Below are 21,310 nucleotides of genomic sequence, written 5' to 3'. Positions count from 1 at the left end.
AACCTGCAGAGGGGCACACTGGCTTCCTGAGGACATGAGGACCAGACTGAGGGCTGCCTGGAAGTTCACAAGATCAGAAGGGGAGCGGAGAAAACACCAGGCAGCAGCAAGAGCAGGTGCAAAGTCCCTGTGGTAGGATGGCGCCTAAGGAGTAAGAAGAGACTGAACCATGGTCATGTGGCTGGTTAGGGGACTGAGGCAGGCAAGCAGGGGGTGAGATGCGTCTGCAGAGGGAGGCAGCAGCTAAACCGCTCAGTTCTACCAGGGCACACATGGGGAATCTTGAGGGAACAACAAAATTATGTTTTTAAAAGACAAACTACATACACTGTGAAGATTAGGGGAGAAGAGTGAAAGTGAGGATGCCAGTTAGGAGGTAAATGCCACCCTAATAAGACATTTAACCTAATTCAGGCAGCAGGAAACACTCGGGAACAACTAAAAGCACTATAAAACAGAGGCAATAGGCCCTCTCACTCAGAAGAAAGGTGGAAAGAACAATGACTTGAAGATCTGAAGATTGGGTTCTAAAGGGATCTTCAATGCCAGTTCCCTGAGTGAGAGGTGGAGTAAGGTCGGGGAGCAGTGCAGGCATTAGACCCTGGCTGAGTCATTCTAGAACTCGATCTTTCTGCTACTTACCATCTCTGTACCATGCTTTCCTAATACGTAAAATCAAGTGATGGCTACCTTACAGGGGAGTGGAGATTTGGGTGGGTTAAATGGTCATTTATGCCAAGTGACTAGCTAAGTAATATCCCTGGAGCATGCACTCGTGTGTAGCCGCCATCACTACCATTACAATATGATCTTGGGTAAGTCATTTTCTGGGCTTTGATTCTTCAACAAAATGAGGGGCTCCCTTAGAAAGATTCCGATGCCCCTGCTAACTCTTAAAATTCTGTGTGTAAGAAGTATAGATCAGTGTGGGCTGGAGATATGGTAAAAGAAGTTGGGCCTTGAAGATGGGAAAAGTAGAACTTGAATGGATTGAGAGGTCACGTGGAGGTCGAGAAGAGGAAAGTGCCAGGCTTAGGAGATGTGGCTGACTCAGATAGATGCTCGCTGTGTATCGTTCTCCCTTCCTCCTCATCACTGATTCTGCTGGGCGCAGCAATGTATCCACTAAAATACACAACTCCCCCGACTCCCCTGCAGCCGTGTGTGGTCAGATGACACTGTAGTGGCCAGTGAGCTGCACGTGGAAGTCTCCTGGATGAAACTTCCAGAAAAACTAATGTTTTTCTAGTAAAAAGAACAGCTCAACTGGCCCAGACTTTTGAACTTCATCCTTCCCCCTTTCTTCCTGCCTGATCACAGAAGTAATGCCTGGAGGTAGAGTAACCCTCTTGTAAAAAAGGGTGAAAGCTGCAGCTCAGTTTGGTGGGACAGGAAGTCAGAAGGAGCCTGGGCCCTTGATGGCTGGCTTGGGCGAGTACACAGGCCCATTACAGCCTACCTCCTGGCGTCGTGTCCTATGGGCTTCACGACACTGCGATAGGCCACTGTCTTTAGATTCTGTAACAAGAGCTGGGAACATACAGAAGAAAGAGTGTGCATGTTTACAATAGCATCCTGGGACTTTTAGAATGTGTGGCAGGAAGGAGCAGTGCCAGGTAAGTAAGGCACAAGCACAGAAAAGAATTAGAAGTAGGTACAAGTAGGTAGAATAAACTGAACCCTTAGGAAAAGGTTCTTAATTTAAGGCATCCTTAGACAGAATTTAGGGATTCCATGAATCCGTATTGATTTTCACAAACCTCTGAAATTTAGCATTTCCTCTTACTATGGTTGTAAGGCAACAAAGCCCAATGGGATTAGCAGAATCTGTGACTTGGACGCCAAAAGAAATAAGGTCTTGTCATTCCACACATCTTGATTTATTATGCTCATCACTACTTGCAACAATGGTAGTTATTTGCTGTATTAGTAACATGCATATTGCCCTATTCCATCTCACAACTAGGGAAAAGTGGCCAAAGGAAAGGAATTCTTGCTCACGATATTAAATTCTCCAAGGGGTCCAAGGCTACTCGAGCGAAACCCTCACACACAATCCTTCTGCACCCAGTTTAAATTTAAACCCAGCACATGTCTTTGAGGAAGCTGCTGCAAGGGCGGGAGAGGGATGGCAGAGGAGCAATTGTCTCAGTGCCCAGACACAGACTTTGTGACAGCAAACGTCATCATGTTTCTAGAGCCATGATTTGAACCGAACAAGATGAAACCCCATAGAAAAAAAATAGCTACAGTGCAAGGGAATGCTACCACATTTTAAAAAAGCAATTCTGAAATTTTTCTGACAAGTAGTCCAACCATTTCCTTCACCAAGGCAAAGCATTCTACAGACACAACAACAACCAGTTGACAATATATCTGAGGAATTTCTAAGAAGTCAAGAGGGAACGTGGTTGGGGGACTTCTGAGGGGCCCAGAGGCCTGACTCAGCACCCCTCTTCTGAGAACCCCTCTGATGGCAGTGCTACACACTCTGGTACAGCTAAGTTTTAAAATACAATTAATAACTTTCACAGCTAAAACTTGTAAGACGTAATTTTTCCACAAAGTTTGTTTCTTACTGAATCATCTAGCACCGGCTGATGTAGAGGCCAAGCCCAAACCGTTAAGTCGGTATCTCTGGAGATGCAGCCTCAGCTCTGACCCTTTATTAAGCCCCCTCCCCCCACCTTGGGATTCTACATGAGCAGCCAAAGCTAAGGCCCCCTTCTCTCATAGAAAGGGGGTTGCTAAGCAGTCAGGAGACCCACGTACTAGCCATAGGTTCGCTGCATGACCTTGGACAAGTCATCACTTTTCTCTGAAATGACCAGACTGAAGGTGTCCAAATTGTGTTCCCTGGTTCTGAAGTGGTACATTAGGAAAGAGGAAGTTAAGGGGGTGCTTAAGTGCCGAGTCCCTTTGACAATTATTTCAATCAGAGCAGTTTTGTCAGTTATTAATGTAAGGGTTTTGTCAAAGAATTTGCATAAAAGAAAAGAATTCAACTGTTTTTAAAAAATTATTTTGAAAGCCCTTGATCTAGGTAAAACCAAGTCCATGGCAGGGAACTTAAAGTGAGTGATATACTACTTAAGGAAAAGATATCACAAAGTGGGTCCTCACTACATGCTTTACTTCCAGGTCACCTATTAAAGTCTAAGAGGCCAGAAGAATCACAGGAAGTCTCCAGTGACAGTTCTAGAACACCCTTCCCATCACTTAACGAACCTCACATAGCAGGTAATATTCTAAATGCTTCACCCATATTATTAGCTCAATAATCTTTACACCAAACCTACGAATAACTGCCCTGTGATGTTGTTCCATTTTACAGAGGAGGACGATAAGGGGCAGAGAGTATAACTGCTTGAGGTCACCATGTCTAAGTGATGCAGCTGGGGCCAGAGTCTAAGCTCGAAGCCATCGACCCCCACCTCACACTCCACTGGCCCCTGGAGGAAAAGCTCGCCCTAATGTACATGTCTCCACTCTGCACCCAGAGTTACAACCTGAGTAATTTTTTCTAAAACACTAACAACCTGCTCCGGGGCTGGCTCTATCTCTATTCTATGAGCCCCCAGTTTGCGATCTGATCTAGTCTCTGATTCTCTCTCCACACTCTCTTATACTCCAAATCCTACCCGCACCAAACTATGGCGCTTGCAGCTCATCACAATGGTTCCCAAGCTCTTGAAGCTAACCATCTAGAATGTGAACGCTAACTATGATTGTGCATAAGAGTGGAGAATATGTATTAAATCTATAGACAACCATGGGTTATAGTGGGAGGGTATGACTAGCAAAAGATAACATGAGGGAGTAATTGTAGTGATGGAACTGTTGTGTTCTGACTGCAGTGGTACTTATGTGAATCTATGCATGTTAAAATTCATAAAACTGTATACCAAAAGAAAGAAATGTTAATTATGGTGTATAATTTTTTTTAAATGATAAATACATCAAACATATAGCACTGTGTCCAGCATATAAGAGAAACAAAAAACCCAGAGGTAATAGTAATTCCTTATACTCACTATTAAATGGCCTAGGGTGGGGTGGGGGAGATGAGCAGACAGGGACCCTGGGACACCAAGCTGTACACATTAGTGCCTTCCTTTCAACTCTGCCAAATGAGGTGCTCATTTTCCTCTACTGTGCAACTCCTGTCACTTCTATTCTTCCTAAGTTACTTCCCCAATGAGAAGTCTAAATTCAAAGGGCATCTACTGAGTATCTACTGTGTTTAATCCCCACGAAACTATCATAAAATGAGCATCACTATCCCATTTTACCAATGGTTTAACTAGGGCACAGACAGCCAAGTAACTTTGCTGGTATGTGGCAATACCAGGATTTGAACCCATTTCTTCAGATTCCAAGTTATGGGATCTTTCTAATTTCCCAGAACGAATAACTTCATGTAATTAATCTCCCTGGCTTCTGTTACTCTATATATAGCCTTTATCATCTCAGCACTAATTTACTTTGTTACTTACTAGCAATTGCATACATGTCCTGGGCCATCAACTGATTGCTAAACTTCTCGCAGTGGCCCTGCATTACTCTCTGGCAGTATCAGAAAATGTTGCTGGTCACACCAGCCCAGGATGCAAACTTTTACACCTGAAAAATTAAACCCTTCAAATTTACCCTTCAAATTCACCCTTCAAATTCAGAGTAACATGCTCTTGACATAATGAATTTTAAAATTACTAATCATTATATTTTAACAAACATTTACCTTGTTTTTGCTCCAGATAAACATGAATTAAAAATGCACTCTACTTTAAGAAAAACATAATCAAGCCCCTTCCTGATTTACCTAATAATTAAATTTGGCAGCCATCATTTATGCCTCACAAAAGAATAATTTCAAAGTAGTTTTCTAAGTAGTTTTGCATTCTAAATCATTTCACTTACAAAAAAAAAAAGTCATATGTAATTTACTAAACACACACACACACACACACACACACACATTCCCACACCTTTTCAGGAATATACCTACAGTCAGATGAAGGAAGATGTCAGAAGATAACAAATTGAGAGTTTAAAGTTCAGTTTCTCTTTTAGATTTCTCTATAGCAGGCCCAATGTTCACCCTTCTCAGAAGTTCTAGAAACTGCTTTCTAATAATATTGCTATTTTACTTTTCCAATTTTCATGAGCATCTATCATGCCAGAACTTAAATTAATGGGTTCTAACTGGGAAGAGCTCCTTGGGCATTTCGACAAAAGACTGTTCTAAACAGAAATTTATCTGCTGAATGAGGAGCAGAAACAAGTTCTGCTACAAGCAGCTCATGTCCATTCTGTTTCAGGTATAAGTATAACACAGCTAGTCAAGTACGTCAAAAATCGGTAGCCGAAATTTTAGCCCTATTGAAACAGGACCCACATCAACTCTGGAGAACCCACAGGCAAAATAGCTTTTGTGAGCTATCTGGGAGGCAAAGAGATAGCTCCTCTTACAGCACATTGTCAAAGAGGGGGAGATTCTAGACAAAACCTAGATGTTTCCTAGGGAGCCTGATTAAAGTGCTGAGATGTAAGGCAAGAAACAAAGAAAAAAATGTGGCTTGATGCATCTGTACCAGTTTGAAGACACCAAGGCTTTGCATTCTCTTACTTGCTGCCCAGAACTCCCAGTTTGCAAACCCCTTTCATCGCTCCTCCCTCCCAGGGTGAGCGCTTTCGACAAAAGAGCACACAAAGGTGAAGGGACATTAACAACAGTCAGTGGGCATGTAGGAGGAAAATCAGAAATTCTTTCATATTTTTTCACCTAAAGCTGAAGAAGAAATTAAGCTTTGCTAGTGTTTCTCATAAGGGTGACACTGGCGCCCTCGTGTGGTAGGTTTGTCGGTAGGTTTGTCAGACGTCTTCGGGGAACGCAGATGCTCTGGCACATCCATCAGCTTTGGCGTACTACAACCCATTGCTGTGTACACGTGCCCCAGCTACATGGTCTTGTCCATTATATTACCAAGTTTTTAACTTAATTATCCCTTACAACGTGGAAAATAGGTTTTTAAAAAATTCCTGCAAAGCAACTGCTGATAGAAAACATGAATAAATAAGAACATGACACAGCTGGCACTTAACTCCAAGTAATGCCAGCCTAGTCACCTCTGACTAGTAATAATAATCTGAAGTGCTCTAGGAGACAGCTGAAATATGGAATTATGCTTACTATTGTTAATAATGAATAGTGCCTGGAGATTTTAGCTAATGCGAACATGAAGCCGTTGCTTTTAGCAAGGCGCTAAATGAGTTACTGTGGGAAATTCACTTAGAACAATGCCTGGCATATAATAAACACCATATAACTGTTAGCTGTTATCATTTTAAAATATTGCCCTTTCATCGTCATTACCTTTAAATTATTTAATACGTTTTTATAATTATTAAATGTATATATACACATAGAGTAGCATGGTTAAAATAAATGAGCAAATATATTGGGGTTATATAGTCATAAAATTATATTTTAACTGATGGTTTGGAGATTGCTACGCTGGAAATAGTTGTCCTATGGGAAAAAGTGGTATCCTCCCCAAAGACACAAGAACTCAACTTATTTGATGCTCATCTCCCCTTCTCTGCCCCACTAGGTTAGGTATCTAGATAATGTGAGGAGAGGCCCTATCAAGAGCATGAAATGACTGTCACAAATGTAGAAATCCAACTCTGAGTTAAAATCTCATGGCTGATTTCATGAAAGGCTCATAATGAGCATGGGGTACACCTGCCTCCCTCCTGTCTCACTGCCAAAGAAAAGGAATTACTTATTTGTCGTTAAAGAAACATAGAGTTGATGTGTTCTTCTGAGTCTCCACATAAGCTACTATATGGCCTGATTTCCATAAAATTTCTGGCCAGTTTTCAAGGCATCACAGCAAAAATGATCATTCTAAAGCTAGAGTAACTGTTTTCAGGCACCTCATCCATGGGGTTTTCAATCTCTAGGTCTTCATCTGATCCTCATGGTACAGCAAGAGGGAGAAGAATAAACTAATGAAGAAGCAGAGACAAGAGAATATTTGAATAACTTCATGAAAGTCTTTCCTAGGACTCATGTTCTAGTGCTGTCTGCTTGGAATCATGCCCATACTGCATAGTTTGTTTATCACATCTTTCTTCTTGAAAACTATTCAAATATCTCCCCAGCGGGAAAGAACCAATAATTTCATATACTGAAGTGAACATGCTGCTTCCTTCTCAGGAGCTGACAATACAAAATACACGTTTCTTTAGTTCAATTCCTCCAACATTACTTATTGCAATAAGATGTAGGGTAAGTGGAGTAAATTTGTTTTTTGTTCCTAAATGGCAATTTAGTTTCATATTTAAAAATACTACTAAATAATTTCTGAGAGATCTGAAATAGATCTCTAGTAGGCAGTGTATATATGGGTCTTATTTTCTTCTCCATTCAGCCACCCTATATATTTTGATTGGAGCATTTAATCCACTTACATTTAGAGTGAATATTGATAGGTATGTAGCTATTGACATTTTATAATTAACATTTTTTTATCATTTTTTTTCTTTCTTCTTAAGAAGTCCCTCTACCATTTCTTTTAATACTGGTTTGGTGGTTGTAAACTCCTTTAGCTTTTTCCTGTCTGAGAAGAAAAGGAATTTTTTAATACTAAGTTTGTAAGATGCCCTAAGAGTGAATTTATCTGATATCCTCCTCTTTAATTTCATTCCTAGAATGAGGAGGTGCTTGAGAACTGAAAAGCAAAGCTCTTGGAAAAGCTCTGTTTTCACTATGGAGGACAATCAGTGTGATAAATAAAGACTCCTTTAAAACTTCTCAAATTGAAGGAAAGAAAACCTAGTAATGGTGATTAGTTCCTGAAGATAGTGTGATAAGTCAAAGAAGCCATATATAAAAAAGTCAAATACTACATGATTCCACTTACATGAGGTACACAGAGTAGTGAAATTCATAAGAGACAGAAAGTAGAATGGTGGTTGCCAGGTGCTGGGGGAGGGAGAAATGGGGAGTTAGTGTTTAATGGGTACAGAGTTTCAATTTAGGAAGATGAAAAAGTTCTGGAGAGGGATGGTGGAGATGGTTGTACAACAATATGAATGTATTTAATGCCACTGAACTATATACCTAAAAATGGTTAAAATGGTAATTTTCATGTTATGTAAATTTTCCCAAAATTGAAGAAAAAGCACAGTTCTTGCCTTAAACTCTAATACAAGCCTAACATATAAGGCGGATAGCAGTGAAGCTTCTAGAAGTGGCCGAAGCAGGGGACGGTGTACCAGGTTGTGTCCACTCTGCTCGGCACCCCCTTGCTTCCTCCTGGAGCAGACCCCAGAGAGATTCAGAACCATTGCAGGGAGGATCTTAGCTCCATCCTAAAGTGCTTATGTCCTGGTTTTACTGTTCTTAGTGACAGGAAGTCAAAACATTACTCCTAGTTCTACTTCCAGGAGGAACTTAGCAAGAAAGAAAAATGCCATCACCAAATGGCCTTAGGCCAAATGTCAACACTGACTTATTTTTACAGAAATCACTTTATATCCCAATGGCAGTGGGTACATATCAAGGGAAAGGGCAATATTAAGTCCCTGGCACCCATATCCAACTATCATTAATGTTGCACATTTTCTGAGCTCTTTTCCATAACTCGATACTCAAAAATCTGTCAAGAAGGTATGAAAGAAATTTTGTGATTTCCACTTTGCAAATAAACAAGACATACAAGATTCTGTGGGCATTATCAATAAAGAATGACATAAGTAGGAGTGACTTTAGGATAATTATCACTAATATATATCAAGGATTGATACACTGGCTCAACATTTTCCATGGCCTATTGGATTTTATACTTCCAACCAGCCTGTTCCTACCTACCATATTTGGTAGTTACTACCATTATTACTTCTTTTCATAGAAAGGAATACTGTGGCTCAAAGAATAAGTAATGGTCCCCAAATTAAATAGCTTAAGTGATGGAATGCACCAAAACACCTTACTCCAGAGCCTGTGCACTTAACCACGATGAATCTATACTGTTCATCTGGGTCCTTGACTCTGACTCTGGGGGGAGTCTAATCAATGCTTCTTTCAGCCTTGAAAACAAGTACAACAGGTAAGTTTCCATAGATCACTGTGTTTCTAACTCTGAGTTGAAGTGAAACTAACAAAATAAATCAGTATTCTTACTCTCTAAGCAGAAATACAATGAGACACTATTTCTTAAACTAAGAAGAGATCCCAAGATCTTTTATAATCCTATACAAATTTATATACAAAAATATCTTCAAGATTATTAGAATAGTCACATCTGGGTCATCCATTCAATGTCTATTTTCTGTAGGACTAAATAACCCACTGATGGACAGAGTATTGATCATTCCCTATCCTTTACTAAGTGTTTCTTCAAAACTTTCTGATGTTATCTGCTTTATCCTCCAGAAATTTGAGAAAGGAGAAATGCTTTGTGGTTTGTCAACAAGGCATTCAGTTTGCAGGGCGGCCCCATTGGATTCAAGGGCTTTGGGCCAATTGAAACAAATATTAATCTGCACAGGCTCCAACTAGACAACTCCAGTGGACAGGCAAGGGGAAAGAAAGGTTCAAAGTCATAGCAGGACTGTAAGCCAACGGTGAGTTATTTCCACCCTTCATCAGAAGCTTCCAGTATCTCCTTCACAAAAAACCTTGAAGTGGCTTCTTCAAAACCGCCAAACATCATATATACTAATTCTTACAACAAAACCTATATACGACGTCGGTGTTTTATTTACTTTAAGAACCTAAACACCAGTTCTTCATTTATGTGTCACTTCCAGCTTTGATTGATACTCCCCCCCCGCCCCCGACTCCATCTCTTCTGGGAACACTGCTTTTCTCTCTTTCATTACTAACCTGGATTCAGTTAGAAATCTCACAGTGGGGCCAGAGTATGCATGTTCCTCTCACCTGAGAGCAGGGATAAAGGAGGGTCTTACCGAGTTCTCCTTCAGTTGCAGCCCCTCCCCATTGGGAAGGGAGGACCGTCTCTTCGTTGAGTTCCTGTTTGGGGTTGAGGTAATGGCCCCTGCTTTCTTCTTCACAGTGAGCACCTCACAGCTGGCTTGGTCTTCATTGTGTGTGCTCTTCCCAGCATTGATAACCCTGTAGAAGAAGCCAGAAAAGCCGATCAGACAGAGCGATTTCCAGAAAGCTGAGAGCTTAGTCTCAAGAGTCAGCCAAGGCAGTCTCCACAATTGGCACAAAACTAACCCCCTACTAAATGCAAAGGATCTTTTATGTTCCTGAATAAACTGATTTTTTTTAATGGAATTATATCAGCATACATTAAAACATTCACTAAAGTGTTGTCTTGAGTTCGGCTCACTTTTGCAGGTGCCTGATAAGATGTGACCAGCTCCACAGATCCGTTCTAGTCAAAACACACGAGAAAATCACTCTATTGGCAATTACAAGGAACCTGGATCTGCAAGCCCAGGGAATTCTGCTGCATTTCTCCAAGTGATAAAGGGCAAAACCACCATCAATCTTTTCAAAGAACAAGGCAGTAATTTATAGCGCACTGTAAAATCCAAGGGAACAGAGAATCATATTTTTCTACCGCCATGCCCACTTCCACTTCACGCATAGAGAAGTGAATGGATTAAAGGTTTACTCTTTTACAATTACTTTAATTCTTTCTCTTTTCTACTGTAGAATGCTCATCACATTGTACTATCACGCTGGGCTACAGGGCACTCTGATTTGGACACATAATGATATCATGGTGTGTTGACACTGCTTTGGCCTAATTACTATTGTTTTAAGCATAAGAATGCTTCTGAAAAATATACTATATCATCCATATACCTTTTTCTGTATCAGGTAACTGCAGATGGAGTTCTGGGTTTCAGCGCCATTTTCTTATTAAGTAATTAAAGCACCAGCTAAAATAGTTTGCAGAAAAGAGCTCTCCTTGATTTTCCAAACTTAAACAGAGTTGCAGTCAGTGATAAGAGTGTGGAGGACATAGAATTCAATGGCAAGAATAGACAAGATGCTTTTTTTCTCTTATGGAAAGATAAATTGAAATCTACTCTGTGAGATGTGTACACTGCTCTATTAATCTGGCTGTACTCCCTCCTAGCAAGCAGAAAATGATTGTTTTCAAATGACTTTTCTACTTTTAAATTCTGAAATAATTATAGACTCAGAGAAAATTACAAAAATAGTACTATACAGATGTACCCTCCACCCAGCTTCCCCCAATGGTAACATCTTATATAACCGCAATACAATTTCAAAACAAGCAATTGACACTGATACAATACTGTTGACAAAACTGCAGCTATTATTCAAATTTCATCATTCTTTTATATCGAACGACTTTTAGTTTTGAAAAGTGTATAGATCTCCATAAGCCAACACCTACAGACCACAACCAAACAGGAAACGGACAGCAAATTGAGATCTGAATGCTACAAGATCTGAGGGAACATGTTTCAAGCAGCCTTCTGCCAAACCTCGGGATGCTACGGAGGTGTTTCAGACATTTTAACACTTACTTTAAATTTATTTTTTAAATGTATAAGCATTTTGAAAAAAGAATGCAATAATTTGAAAGTTCATTCCCATCTGTTACATGTGAACAAATGTGTGCCGGTTCATATATTCTGGGCAGCTTCGGCATAAAAGGCCTTCTATCTTTTCTTGTTAACTGACCAGTATCACTTGACTGAAAGAACCGTTTTTAAAAAATTACATTTTGCAATTATAGTCAGGCCTCCAAGCTCAACTTGAAAACAGTGTTTTCAATATGCGGTTGGGAATCCAGCAATGCGGAGGTCAGCTGTGTTCACCGTTCAACGCCTTTTATGTAATAAAAGACTTGAGCATCCATGGACTTGGGTATTTGCTAGGGTCCTGGAACCAGTCCCCCGTGGACTCCAAGGTATAACTGTGCTCACCTCTATGTTCTAGGGAAGACCATACCATTCAAATCTATGTCAAATTTCTGTATTAATCAAAACTGCTTCCTAATTTTTATTGGGTTTATTAATAAATTTCAACTTCACCTATTTTTAGACACAAACGCCTATTTCTACTCATTTTACATATCACAGTTTTATGTTTTGTGTAACTTTTTTAAAAAGACTATTGCCTACAGAGTTTAAAAATCTTTGTCTTTGGGGCACATGTAAGGAGGTAGGAATCCTTCCCCATTGCTGTGAGATCAAACCTGCCTCTGATGTTTATTATATCCTCTTGAGGATGGGAGGATGGAAGGAGGGAGAGTTCAAGGTCTAGTTTTCTGCCCCACCTTTACTCTCTCTAAGGAGAAGACATCTGCACATAGTTTAACAATAAAATGTAATTCTTGAAGACAGAGTGAGGCTACCTTTATGATGACTACTAATATTACCACACTTACTACCTGAGCTAAATAACTCACCTCAGGTTCTACAGCCAGAAAGTGGCATAGCTGGGATTCAGAATGAATCTTGACCCCAAATTCAGCCTCTTCCTATAATACATGGAGACTCATGTTAGTCTGTCAGGCCAAGTTGGACTATCTAGGGAAGCACAGAATCAGCAGAAGGCAGGCTTAGGTCTGGGCTAAGGAAAAGGAGAATTCTCTTCCCGCTTCTCTGGCCATTGGAGGAGTATGAGACAGGACCCAGAAGGAGGATGAAAAATGGGTGATTCAGCTCTGCCCGTCTCTAGAGAAGCCCGTGCTTAGTCCAGGGGTTTGCAGCTGGAGCTCATAATACAGAACATGCATTTGCCTGGAGTTTACCTCTTATGTCCACCCTTAGGCAGCTCTGACATAAAAAGAACAAAAACCAGGCAGAGGAAGGAGGTTCGAAACACCACCTGCTTCTTCTTAGTCACTGGCAATAATGTCCCATGCAACATGTTTGGTGTGGACTATTTCCTGGATGATGATGTTACACCCCCATGGTCTCCCACGGAAGTGTCTTCCCTGTGTACAGCTGACGTGGAAGTTTGGCTGGGAAAACCAGTTCGTGACAACCATCCTTCCCATACTGTCCTCTGTGCAAGAGCCTACCTGCTATTTCTGGAACTTGGCATCACCCTTACCACTGGCACATAACCTTATGCTGTATTCAGGTCTTTTTTTATTTTTCTTTCTTTCTGTCTTTCTTTTCTTTCTTTCTTTCTTTTTTTTTTTTTTTTAAAACAAAAACAGCATCACTGATCTCCAATAGTTCCATGCCAGGCTGACTCATTTGCCACTGCTGTTTTCCAACAGTCAACGAAGCTACTATAATTACATAAATCATGAATCACTGTCCCCTGGAAGTGTTTTATCTCTTATCTCTCTTAGTGGATATTAAACTCTAAAGTTGACCTAACTTCAGCAAGAGACCCTAGAAACTTTAATTTATGCCAGAGAAACCCAGGGCCCTAGAAGTCTGACTTGTACAAGGTCATTCAGCTAAATACAGCAGAGCTGTGAACACATTTCTGAGCTCCCAGCTCTTTCTGCTTCAGCTCTCAGTGGTTTTGTTTTCCTATTGTGTCTATTCTTATCAGCACTTGGTTCAGAGGGCTGTACTGCAATGACTCATCGAAGCCAGAAAACTGTGAAAGAACAATTGCGGGTGGCCTTACTTTGCCATTTCATGTTGAATACAGCTTGTGAATGACACTAATAAAATATCGCAAAGTCAGAAGTGATAATCTAGAGAGAAAGGAGCAACCCCAACCTTGTAAAAATTTGTTTGGTCAGATATCTGATTATTATTCAGATGATAAAGTGATATTAATTTAAAGCCACTGCCTTTAAAAAAAATAAAACTCTTATTCCGTATTTTATATTATTTTAAATTCCATACAGCTTTAGGAGAAAGTCCTGATTCTTCTTAATTTACTTTGCTTTAAAAAGCTTGACTTCTATCAACTTATATACTTGATTTTGTTCTTCGAAGGCAAATGTTTTGTTTACTAAATGTAAATGAAACCTTTAATTCATGAAACCTTAAATTGAGAAAAACTTTGCTTCCCAAGGAACAGATTCAATAATTGCTTTCAATGTAAACAGCTTATTTTAGTAGCTACATTTTCTTATTGCCTTATGTTTCAGCATGAAGTCAGCACTATCTTGAGATCAACAGAAATGACTATACGATGTGCATTTCTTTATCTAAACAATACCTACCTATGATGCTTATTTTTAAGACTTCAAAACAAAATGCTGGTGAACCATGCTTCATCATATCTTTGGTGATGCTTTTCCAATTTCTTACAAAGCAGGAAAGATGGCTTCCTTGACATTAAACAGGTGGCAGTAAAGCATAAGTGGTTAAAAACATAGGCTATCTCCCCAGAATGTAGCAACATAGCACATGCTCAACAGATGTTTGTTGAGTGAATGAACAAAATCAGACAAATCAATTCTGCCACTTCTTAGATGTGGAGTAATAATAGTAGATGACCTATGTTGAGAACTATGCGTCAGGGACTGTTTAGCATTTTACATGTTATAATTAACTCATTTAATCCTCTCGTCAACTCGTATGAGTTAGCCACCATTATTCTCCTCTTTTAAAATATAAGTATGAAAGGGTGGTCAAGTTACTTTAGGAAATCTCAATTCCTTAGCAGTACTCCATGGATTAAATTCTGGGAGCTGCTAAAATGTAAGAGAGTGTGTGTGTGTTGGGGAGGGGGATTTTAGTCACCTAAATTCAGAATACAGCAATGTTGAAATTAAGATTAAAATTCGGGTAGGAGAAAAGTCAGAGAATGAAGGGGAAGCATAGTTTCTTCAATATGGCAAGCTAAGAGAGAGACACATGGCAGAGGTAAGTTCATGTATGGACTGTGTTAATCTACCAACCTACCTTCATTTAACCATAACCTAGATTTTTTTTTTTGCCTTTTGTTAAACCAAGTAAACACAGAATTTTAAGTACTTGGAAGTCAAAAATTCTGTGTGTGGATCAGATACCGCTTGACCTGCATACCAGGCATGAATGTGACTGTGAGAACTTAGCAACAGCAGGTCCTATTTAAGAAGAATAATTGATTCATCCTGTGCTGCTGTCATACACTTTTCCTTCTTTCTGTTTGTGAAAAACTCTAGTGACAACTTTTTAAAAAAATTGCCTCCGCCTGAATTCCAGCAGAAAAGTCTGGCTTTTAATTGCAACTCGTAAATTACCAAGTTATCTGCCTTCTCATCTGCTTAAAATCTTGATTACAAGAACACTCATCTGATAATATGACACACAGAACAGGTCCCTATTACTAAATACAGACAAGTTAGTACTCTCAAGTATCCTCAAGTGGTGAACCCCTGTCATAAAGGCCATTCCAGAGAACTCGCAATGAAATTGTTTTCAAAAGGATTTATAAGACCGTCAATCGACAAAGGATAGTTACAGTTCAAATTTTTTGAAGGACTCCCATGTGTCACATACTATGTGCTCAACACTTAACAGGTGACAAGTCCTTATTACCGACACCCTCCCCCTCCCCGCCATGAGGTTCTAGGTACTCAGCAGAGTGCAGAAGGCACAAACAGGGATGGTAGTCAGATAAATCAGGTCCAAACTTGGTTTCTGCTAATGACTCCAGTTGTGTGTTCTTGCCTAAGTTGCTTTCTCCTTCTAAAATGGGGATAAGTCACTTCAAATCATAGAAGAGTTATGAGAATTAACTGTTTTATAGCATGAAAACGGTGTCTGGCACATACTGAGCACTCAATATATATTATTTAATAATAATATATCAAATACAACATTATCTACATGTTCTATTGGGCTCAGGGGACTTTACCCAGCCATGTGAGTCCATGGAGGATCTCTTCCTCTCTCCTCTTTCCATCAGTATCTCTCTGCCTGCCTCAAGGACACACGGCCACTTCTGGGATACATGGCTTCTTCCAGGCTTCTAGCGCCTTCAGGTGGCATGGCATGACATTTCCCAGAACAGGGACCTTGGACAAGGCCAATTGCTCCTCTGGGCCCTCTTCTCAAAGTTATTTCAACACTCGAGCCACACATGTGACAGAGATCTGTGTACAGGAAAGCACTCACACAGTTATGAATGTGCTGCTTCTAAATTCCTGCCCAGACCTGCCCACAGGTGGCACCTGTGAGCCCTCTCCCACCCCAGGCTCCTGTACTCAGAAGCTCCAGCCCCAGACCTACAAAAATAGATCAAATAGAGAATTTTGTTGGTTTAGTTTTTTTTTTTTTTTTGGGGGGGGGGGGGTGGTGCTGAGGAGATGGGGGAGGTTTCTTATTATACTGCTTTGTTTTTAAAGAAAATAAAGGTCTGACCAGTTTCTACTAAAAAGTTTACACTAAGTGTTAATACTTCCAAGCAGACAATAATTACACTGGTAAGAAGAAGGAAGTGTTTTATAAAGGCCATCAGGTGAAGTGAGATATTGCTGATTCGTATACAATTGAGAAGCAGACATCAAAAGGCTGTGGGGAGAAAGGTGGTAAATGAACCATTTATGGAAGACCAAATACAGCTATGAATTATTAAAACTTTTTCTAGGTAACCTCTTAGGTGATTTTTCCTGTGATTCTCTGAAGAGGTCACTGACCACCCAGACAGGCTAGAACATAAGAATAACTTAATTCCTAGCTCCAAGGGAGTTAATAACCTCTCTCATTCTTGGTGTACTGGAAAACCAGGGCTCTGCCTAGGAACCTAAGCCTTTGATTACAGCCATCAGCAAAAACAGCCAGAACATCCATCAAGAATAATAGCTTCTCCCTGACAGCTTCAGCCACTTCCGGGAAGGAGGGAGAACAAGAGGCCCACCCAACCCATTCAGTTAATAGTTGGGTGTTACCAGGCAAGAAGGAAGGACAGTAGGGCATGGAATTCTCTGGTCTCCAGCTTTCACATTTTGGAAGGTGACTAAGTGCCAACCCACAGAGGAGAAAGCATGGTCGAGAAGGCAGGATAAATACAGGCTGGGGAAAGAGCACACACATACAGGTCTTTCCCATCACACGACCTTATACCTTCTGGCTCCCAGGCCCTATTTGTGGCTGATAAAGAAATGTGACCAAATCAGAGGGTGCAAACTGGGATCTCAAGGGTCACATTCAGCCCATATACAGGTTGGTGTTTTTAAATTTTTGCCTACAAAGTTTTTTTTTTTAAAGGTTAATTGGTTGCCATTATTTAAAAATTGGGATGTTTGCATTTAAAAATTTTAATTTTCCCATTTGTCTTGAAACAAATGCATCAGACCACATAACGGCCAAACTTTTTTGTGACAATGACCAGCTGGACCTGAGGGAAGGCAGCCCCAGGAGATAGGACACATCCTTACTAGCTCACCCCAGACCTCACTCTGTGCACTTTTGCCATTTAAGTTAACAGCTTGGCCCAAAAGGCATTAGATTCTGCAACCCTGCAATCAGATCTCTGATGGCTTCATTAATAAACCCAGAAAACTATTAGATGCATATTCACCATACCGACTGAAATAACTACTTTAAAAATATTTACTGTATAACCAAGTAGGGATAAACCAAGCAGACTAGGACACAGTTTCCGCTCTCAAGGAGCCCATGGTCATCGAAAATAGGAAGACTTTCTCACAAATAATTAGTCTGCTGAGACCGATGTTGTTCTTGAGGTATGTGTCACGTGGGATCTGAGAATGAAGAGGAGACAAGTCTGTGAAAATCAGAGTTGGGCAAAGTGAGTGGTGGAGAGAGGAGCAAGTTCAAAAGGATTGAGGGAGGAAACCAACAGAGAAAAGGCTCTGCAAGCCGAGGAACGGCCTGAGAAAACAGAAGTTGATGTGAACTTTATAACGAAGGATTGAGTGTGACCCCTCTTTATAAGTGTAGGTTTGGTGAGGGATCAGAACTAGACCAGGAAATTCTATGGGAAATTTATCACATAGAGCCTATGATGTAAGAATGCTTAAACAAAGGAATGTTACGATCAAAATTATTTAGGAAAATGACAGTAGTGACCTAACGAAAGATGGATTATAGAGGATAAATGACAAAAGCAAAGGATCAGTTTAGGGTCTCATAATAGTTCTGGTGACAAAGAGGTCATGGACCAATCAATGGCTCTGGGTGGAGGGGAAGAGAGGGTTTAAAAGGAAGTGAATGAACTGAGAAGTCCTAGTAAAAATCTGCTGGAGGGGTGGCTCCACAGTGTAGTGATTAGTATGTCTGCTTTACATGAAGAAAGTCCTGGGTTCGCACCCTGGGTGGAGCCATGGACCAGGCACCGGGGGTGCCAGGGGTTGCCTGGTCCCAGGTGCACTCCTTGAACGTGTGGGAGGAGATGCCCAACCTTTAGAGATCTAGTTTTTAAGGGGATACGGCAACATCCATAGGTCAGGGGTGGAACTGGGGTGGGGGGGGGGATATTAAAGAGGGGGAAAAAACCCTGCTGGATGTGGGTGGTGGAGAATGACTCACAGGTTCCTACTCTTAGAGTGAGCAGATGAGGTACACTGATTATGAAGGGAGATGAGCAGGTGACACAAGTCAAGGAGATGGGGAGTTCTGTGGGATAAGACAATGGGACTGGTTTTAGGTCAGCAAACAGGAAGGACCAGAAATTACAAAGGCAGTGGCGGGCAACTTCAGCTCAACCAGGGGTCAGCAATCTATGGCTCATGGGCCAAAACCAAGCCACTGCTGGTTTTTGTATGGCCCCCAAGCTAAGAATGGTTCTTACATTTTTAAGTTGTTGGGAAAATTTTTTAAAGAAAATTTCATGACATATGAAAATAATGAAATTCAAATGTCAATGTCCATAAATAAAGTTTTATTGGAACACAGTCACATTCATTCATTTACATATCATCCACGGAGGCTTTCCAGAGTTAGTCATTTCAACAGAGACTCTCTTGCCCAAGAAACCTGTGTTATTTACTATCTATACCTTTACAGAAAATGTGTGCTGACACTTGAACTCGACTATTAGGTTGAACTCTGAAACTGTTTTTGTAAGACAAAAGCTGAAAATTTTTCACATGATCATACGTAATACATAAGTGAAGCAAAGGAGAGAGGTAGGCTCGAGTAGAATTAAATGTGCATTTTGGTGTTATTAGTAACATCCATTTTGGATATACTTAGCTGCTAGCATCTGAGGGCTATTGTTAGCATCTGTCCCCCTCACCAATATAATTAAATAACTGAAGATTAAAAAACAAACACTAAAAATCAAAAGATATGGTGGTGTCTCATAGAGCTCCCCACATAAATATCAATGTTTTCTTCTCTGTAGTGGCTATTTAGAAAGCAACTTTTAACACAGTAAAGATAAAAATTTAAAAAGCTGCTTTTGGGCATTTCCTTTCAGTTACTCTCTGGGTCCTCTTGTAAAAACCATCGATACCACTAAAATCCAACTTCCGTATTTAAATAAGGAAGTCTACACTCTGGAGAAATTCCTATACAAAGCCATAGTGTCACTCTGTTGGGGCCAAGTGAAATCAAAATAAATGTCTACCGAGAAAGAACTTTAAGTTTAGGAGTTTTACATTAAATAAAGCAGAAAAATACTTTTTGAAGGTTTAGAACAATTTACTTACATATAGCTGTTAGTTTCTGTTGGCAATTAAGGGAGAAAAAAGCAATGTGCTTGAAGCTACTATATTTCTAAAGGTAAAGTTTCTTATTCACTAGATATATCGGTATCATCAGCAATGTGAAAGAAATTCACTTTTTTAAAACAAAGTGAAAGTCACTTTCAAATGTGTAATTTAAAAATGCAAAGTTTAAAAAGCCTGAAACCAATAAAATGAAACCAAAAGATAAAAGTACTCTAATCAAATAAAATACATCAATTTTACAGTTTCTTCAAAACACCAGACACAATCTTGGCTTTTCCTTTCCTCTGGGATAAAGAAAGTTTTGCACAATCTAAAGCTCCGATATTTTCCTTTTTAACTTTAAAGCAACACAAGAACAGTTTTATACGGAAGAGGATTGTTTGGTGGTAAGAAAGATAAAACTCTAACTTGGGAATTCTGATCCCTGCTTTAGAGAAGATCTTAAAAATTGTGCTCTCGTCCTTCATATGAAAGGTGAAGGCCACTCACCTATGTATCCACAAATGCACCTGGCTATGCTGCTCAAACACACAACAAATCAGAAACACCAGGCGGGGGGCGGGGTGGGGGGGGGACAGGCAGACAAGTTTCTCTCTGCTAGAAATTTGAGAGGCAGTCTGCTGGAACGAGATTCCACAGGTTGGAATCCTAGTGATTTTCTGCAAATTACTTTACAGCTCTCAATGCCTCAGTTTCTCATCAGTAATATGGGGACACTTACCAGTACTTTCCTTATTGGGTAGCTATCTGACTGCTGGACAACAGGAAACTGTTTAAAGCACTTTACATCTAACAACTTTGTTAATGCTTGCAACTCTAAACACGAGAATGGTGGTATTATCCTCATTTTATTAGCTTTGTTGATGTCAAAGGCAAAATGATTCCATTAAATATCCTAGACAAGCCATTCTGGGATTTTCTCATAGCATTTGAGGTTTTAAACAATGCATTGTGTTCACAAAAATGATGCATTAGTAATTAGCTGCACAATAGCCTATAAATAGAACATAGGTATTGCAAGGAACTGTGACATGTCACATGGTTTTACCACTCCAAAACACTTTTTCGGAGGCAAGCACAGCATTACTACAAGTGTACATCACAAACAATAATTAACTCTCCCCTCATTACTTTGGTCTTTAAAAACACACACACACATACTTTAACTGAAAACAACCTGCTTGGGAAAAATCTTCACCCTATATAGACTAACTTGTAGAGAAAGTCTGTTCTGTGTCTACATTTAAGGCTGAACAATATAAAAAGTAGCCCTTTGAAAAGTGGTTATTATCTGATCTTACATTTCTTTTTTACCTTTGGGCCCAGACCCAGGGCAAATCTCAGTTAACAATTCAAGCCTCCTTAATTTACAAGGGAAAGAATATATCAATTTAAACTTTGAGGGCCAATCTGGGTCCCATTTTAGGCAAATTGATCTTTTTATCCTCAAAAAGCTAAAAAGTACAATGAGACTTCTATGGCCTTGAAGGAGACAAATGCACTGACAAGAATGCAAACTATTTTAATGTGGATGCCCAATATCATCCTTAAATAAAAAGGACAGTGTGGACTACCAACATATTTCAGTTAGTCAAAGACAGATATGCTCCCATGATGTTCTATGTTGATTTTGGTTAAGTGGTCCCCTATCTCAAGTTACAGAGGAGAGAGCAGGCACTCAATACATATTAGCTGAATAAATGAACAAACGAACTCATTTCCCCCATAACATCCTATAGGGG

The 21,310-nt window shown here is 40.0% G+C and overlaps 1 protein-coding gene across 4 annotated transcripts in view; it reads right to left on the bottom strand.

The window, feature by feature from the left end:
* Nucleotides 1–21,310, bottom strand: part of PPM1H (protein phosphatase, Mg2+/Mn2+ dependent 1H) — a 292,075-nt gene that overhangs the window by 198,123 nt on the left and 72,642 nt on the right. For all 4 annotated transcript variants that reach the window (XM_036237706.1, XM_016150766.2, XM_036237707.1 and 1 more), the window contains exon 2: nucleotides 9,982–10,147. In XM_036237706.1, coding sequence (XP_036093599.1) covers nucleotides 9,982–10,147 — 166 coding nt within the window. The remainder of the gene's footprint in view (nucleotides 1–9,981; nucleotides 10,148–21,310) is intronic.

This window comes from Rousettus aegyptiacus, unplaced genomic scaffold (assembly GCF_014176215.1).
Source record: "Rousettus aegyptiacus isolate mRouAeg1 unplaced genomic scaffold, mRouAeg1.p scaffold_m13_p_2, whole genome shotgun sequence".
Taxonomy (NCBI): Eukaryota; Metazoa; Chordata; class Mammalia; order Chiroptera; family Pteropodidae; genus Rousettus; species Rousettus aegyptiacus.
Note: the sequence above shows the minus strand (reverse complement) of the source record. Positions and strands in the feature narration are given on the sequence as shown.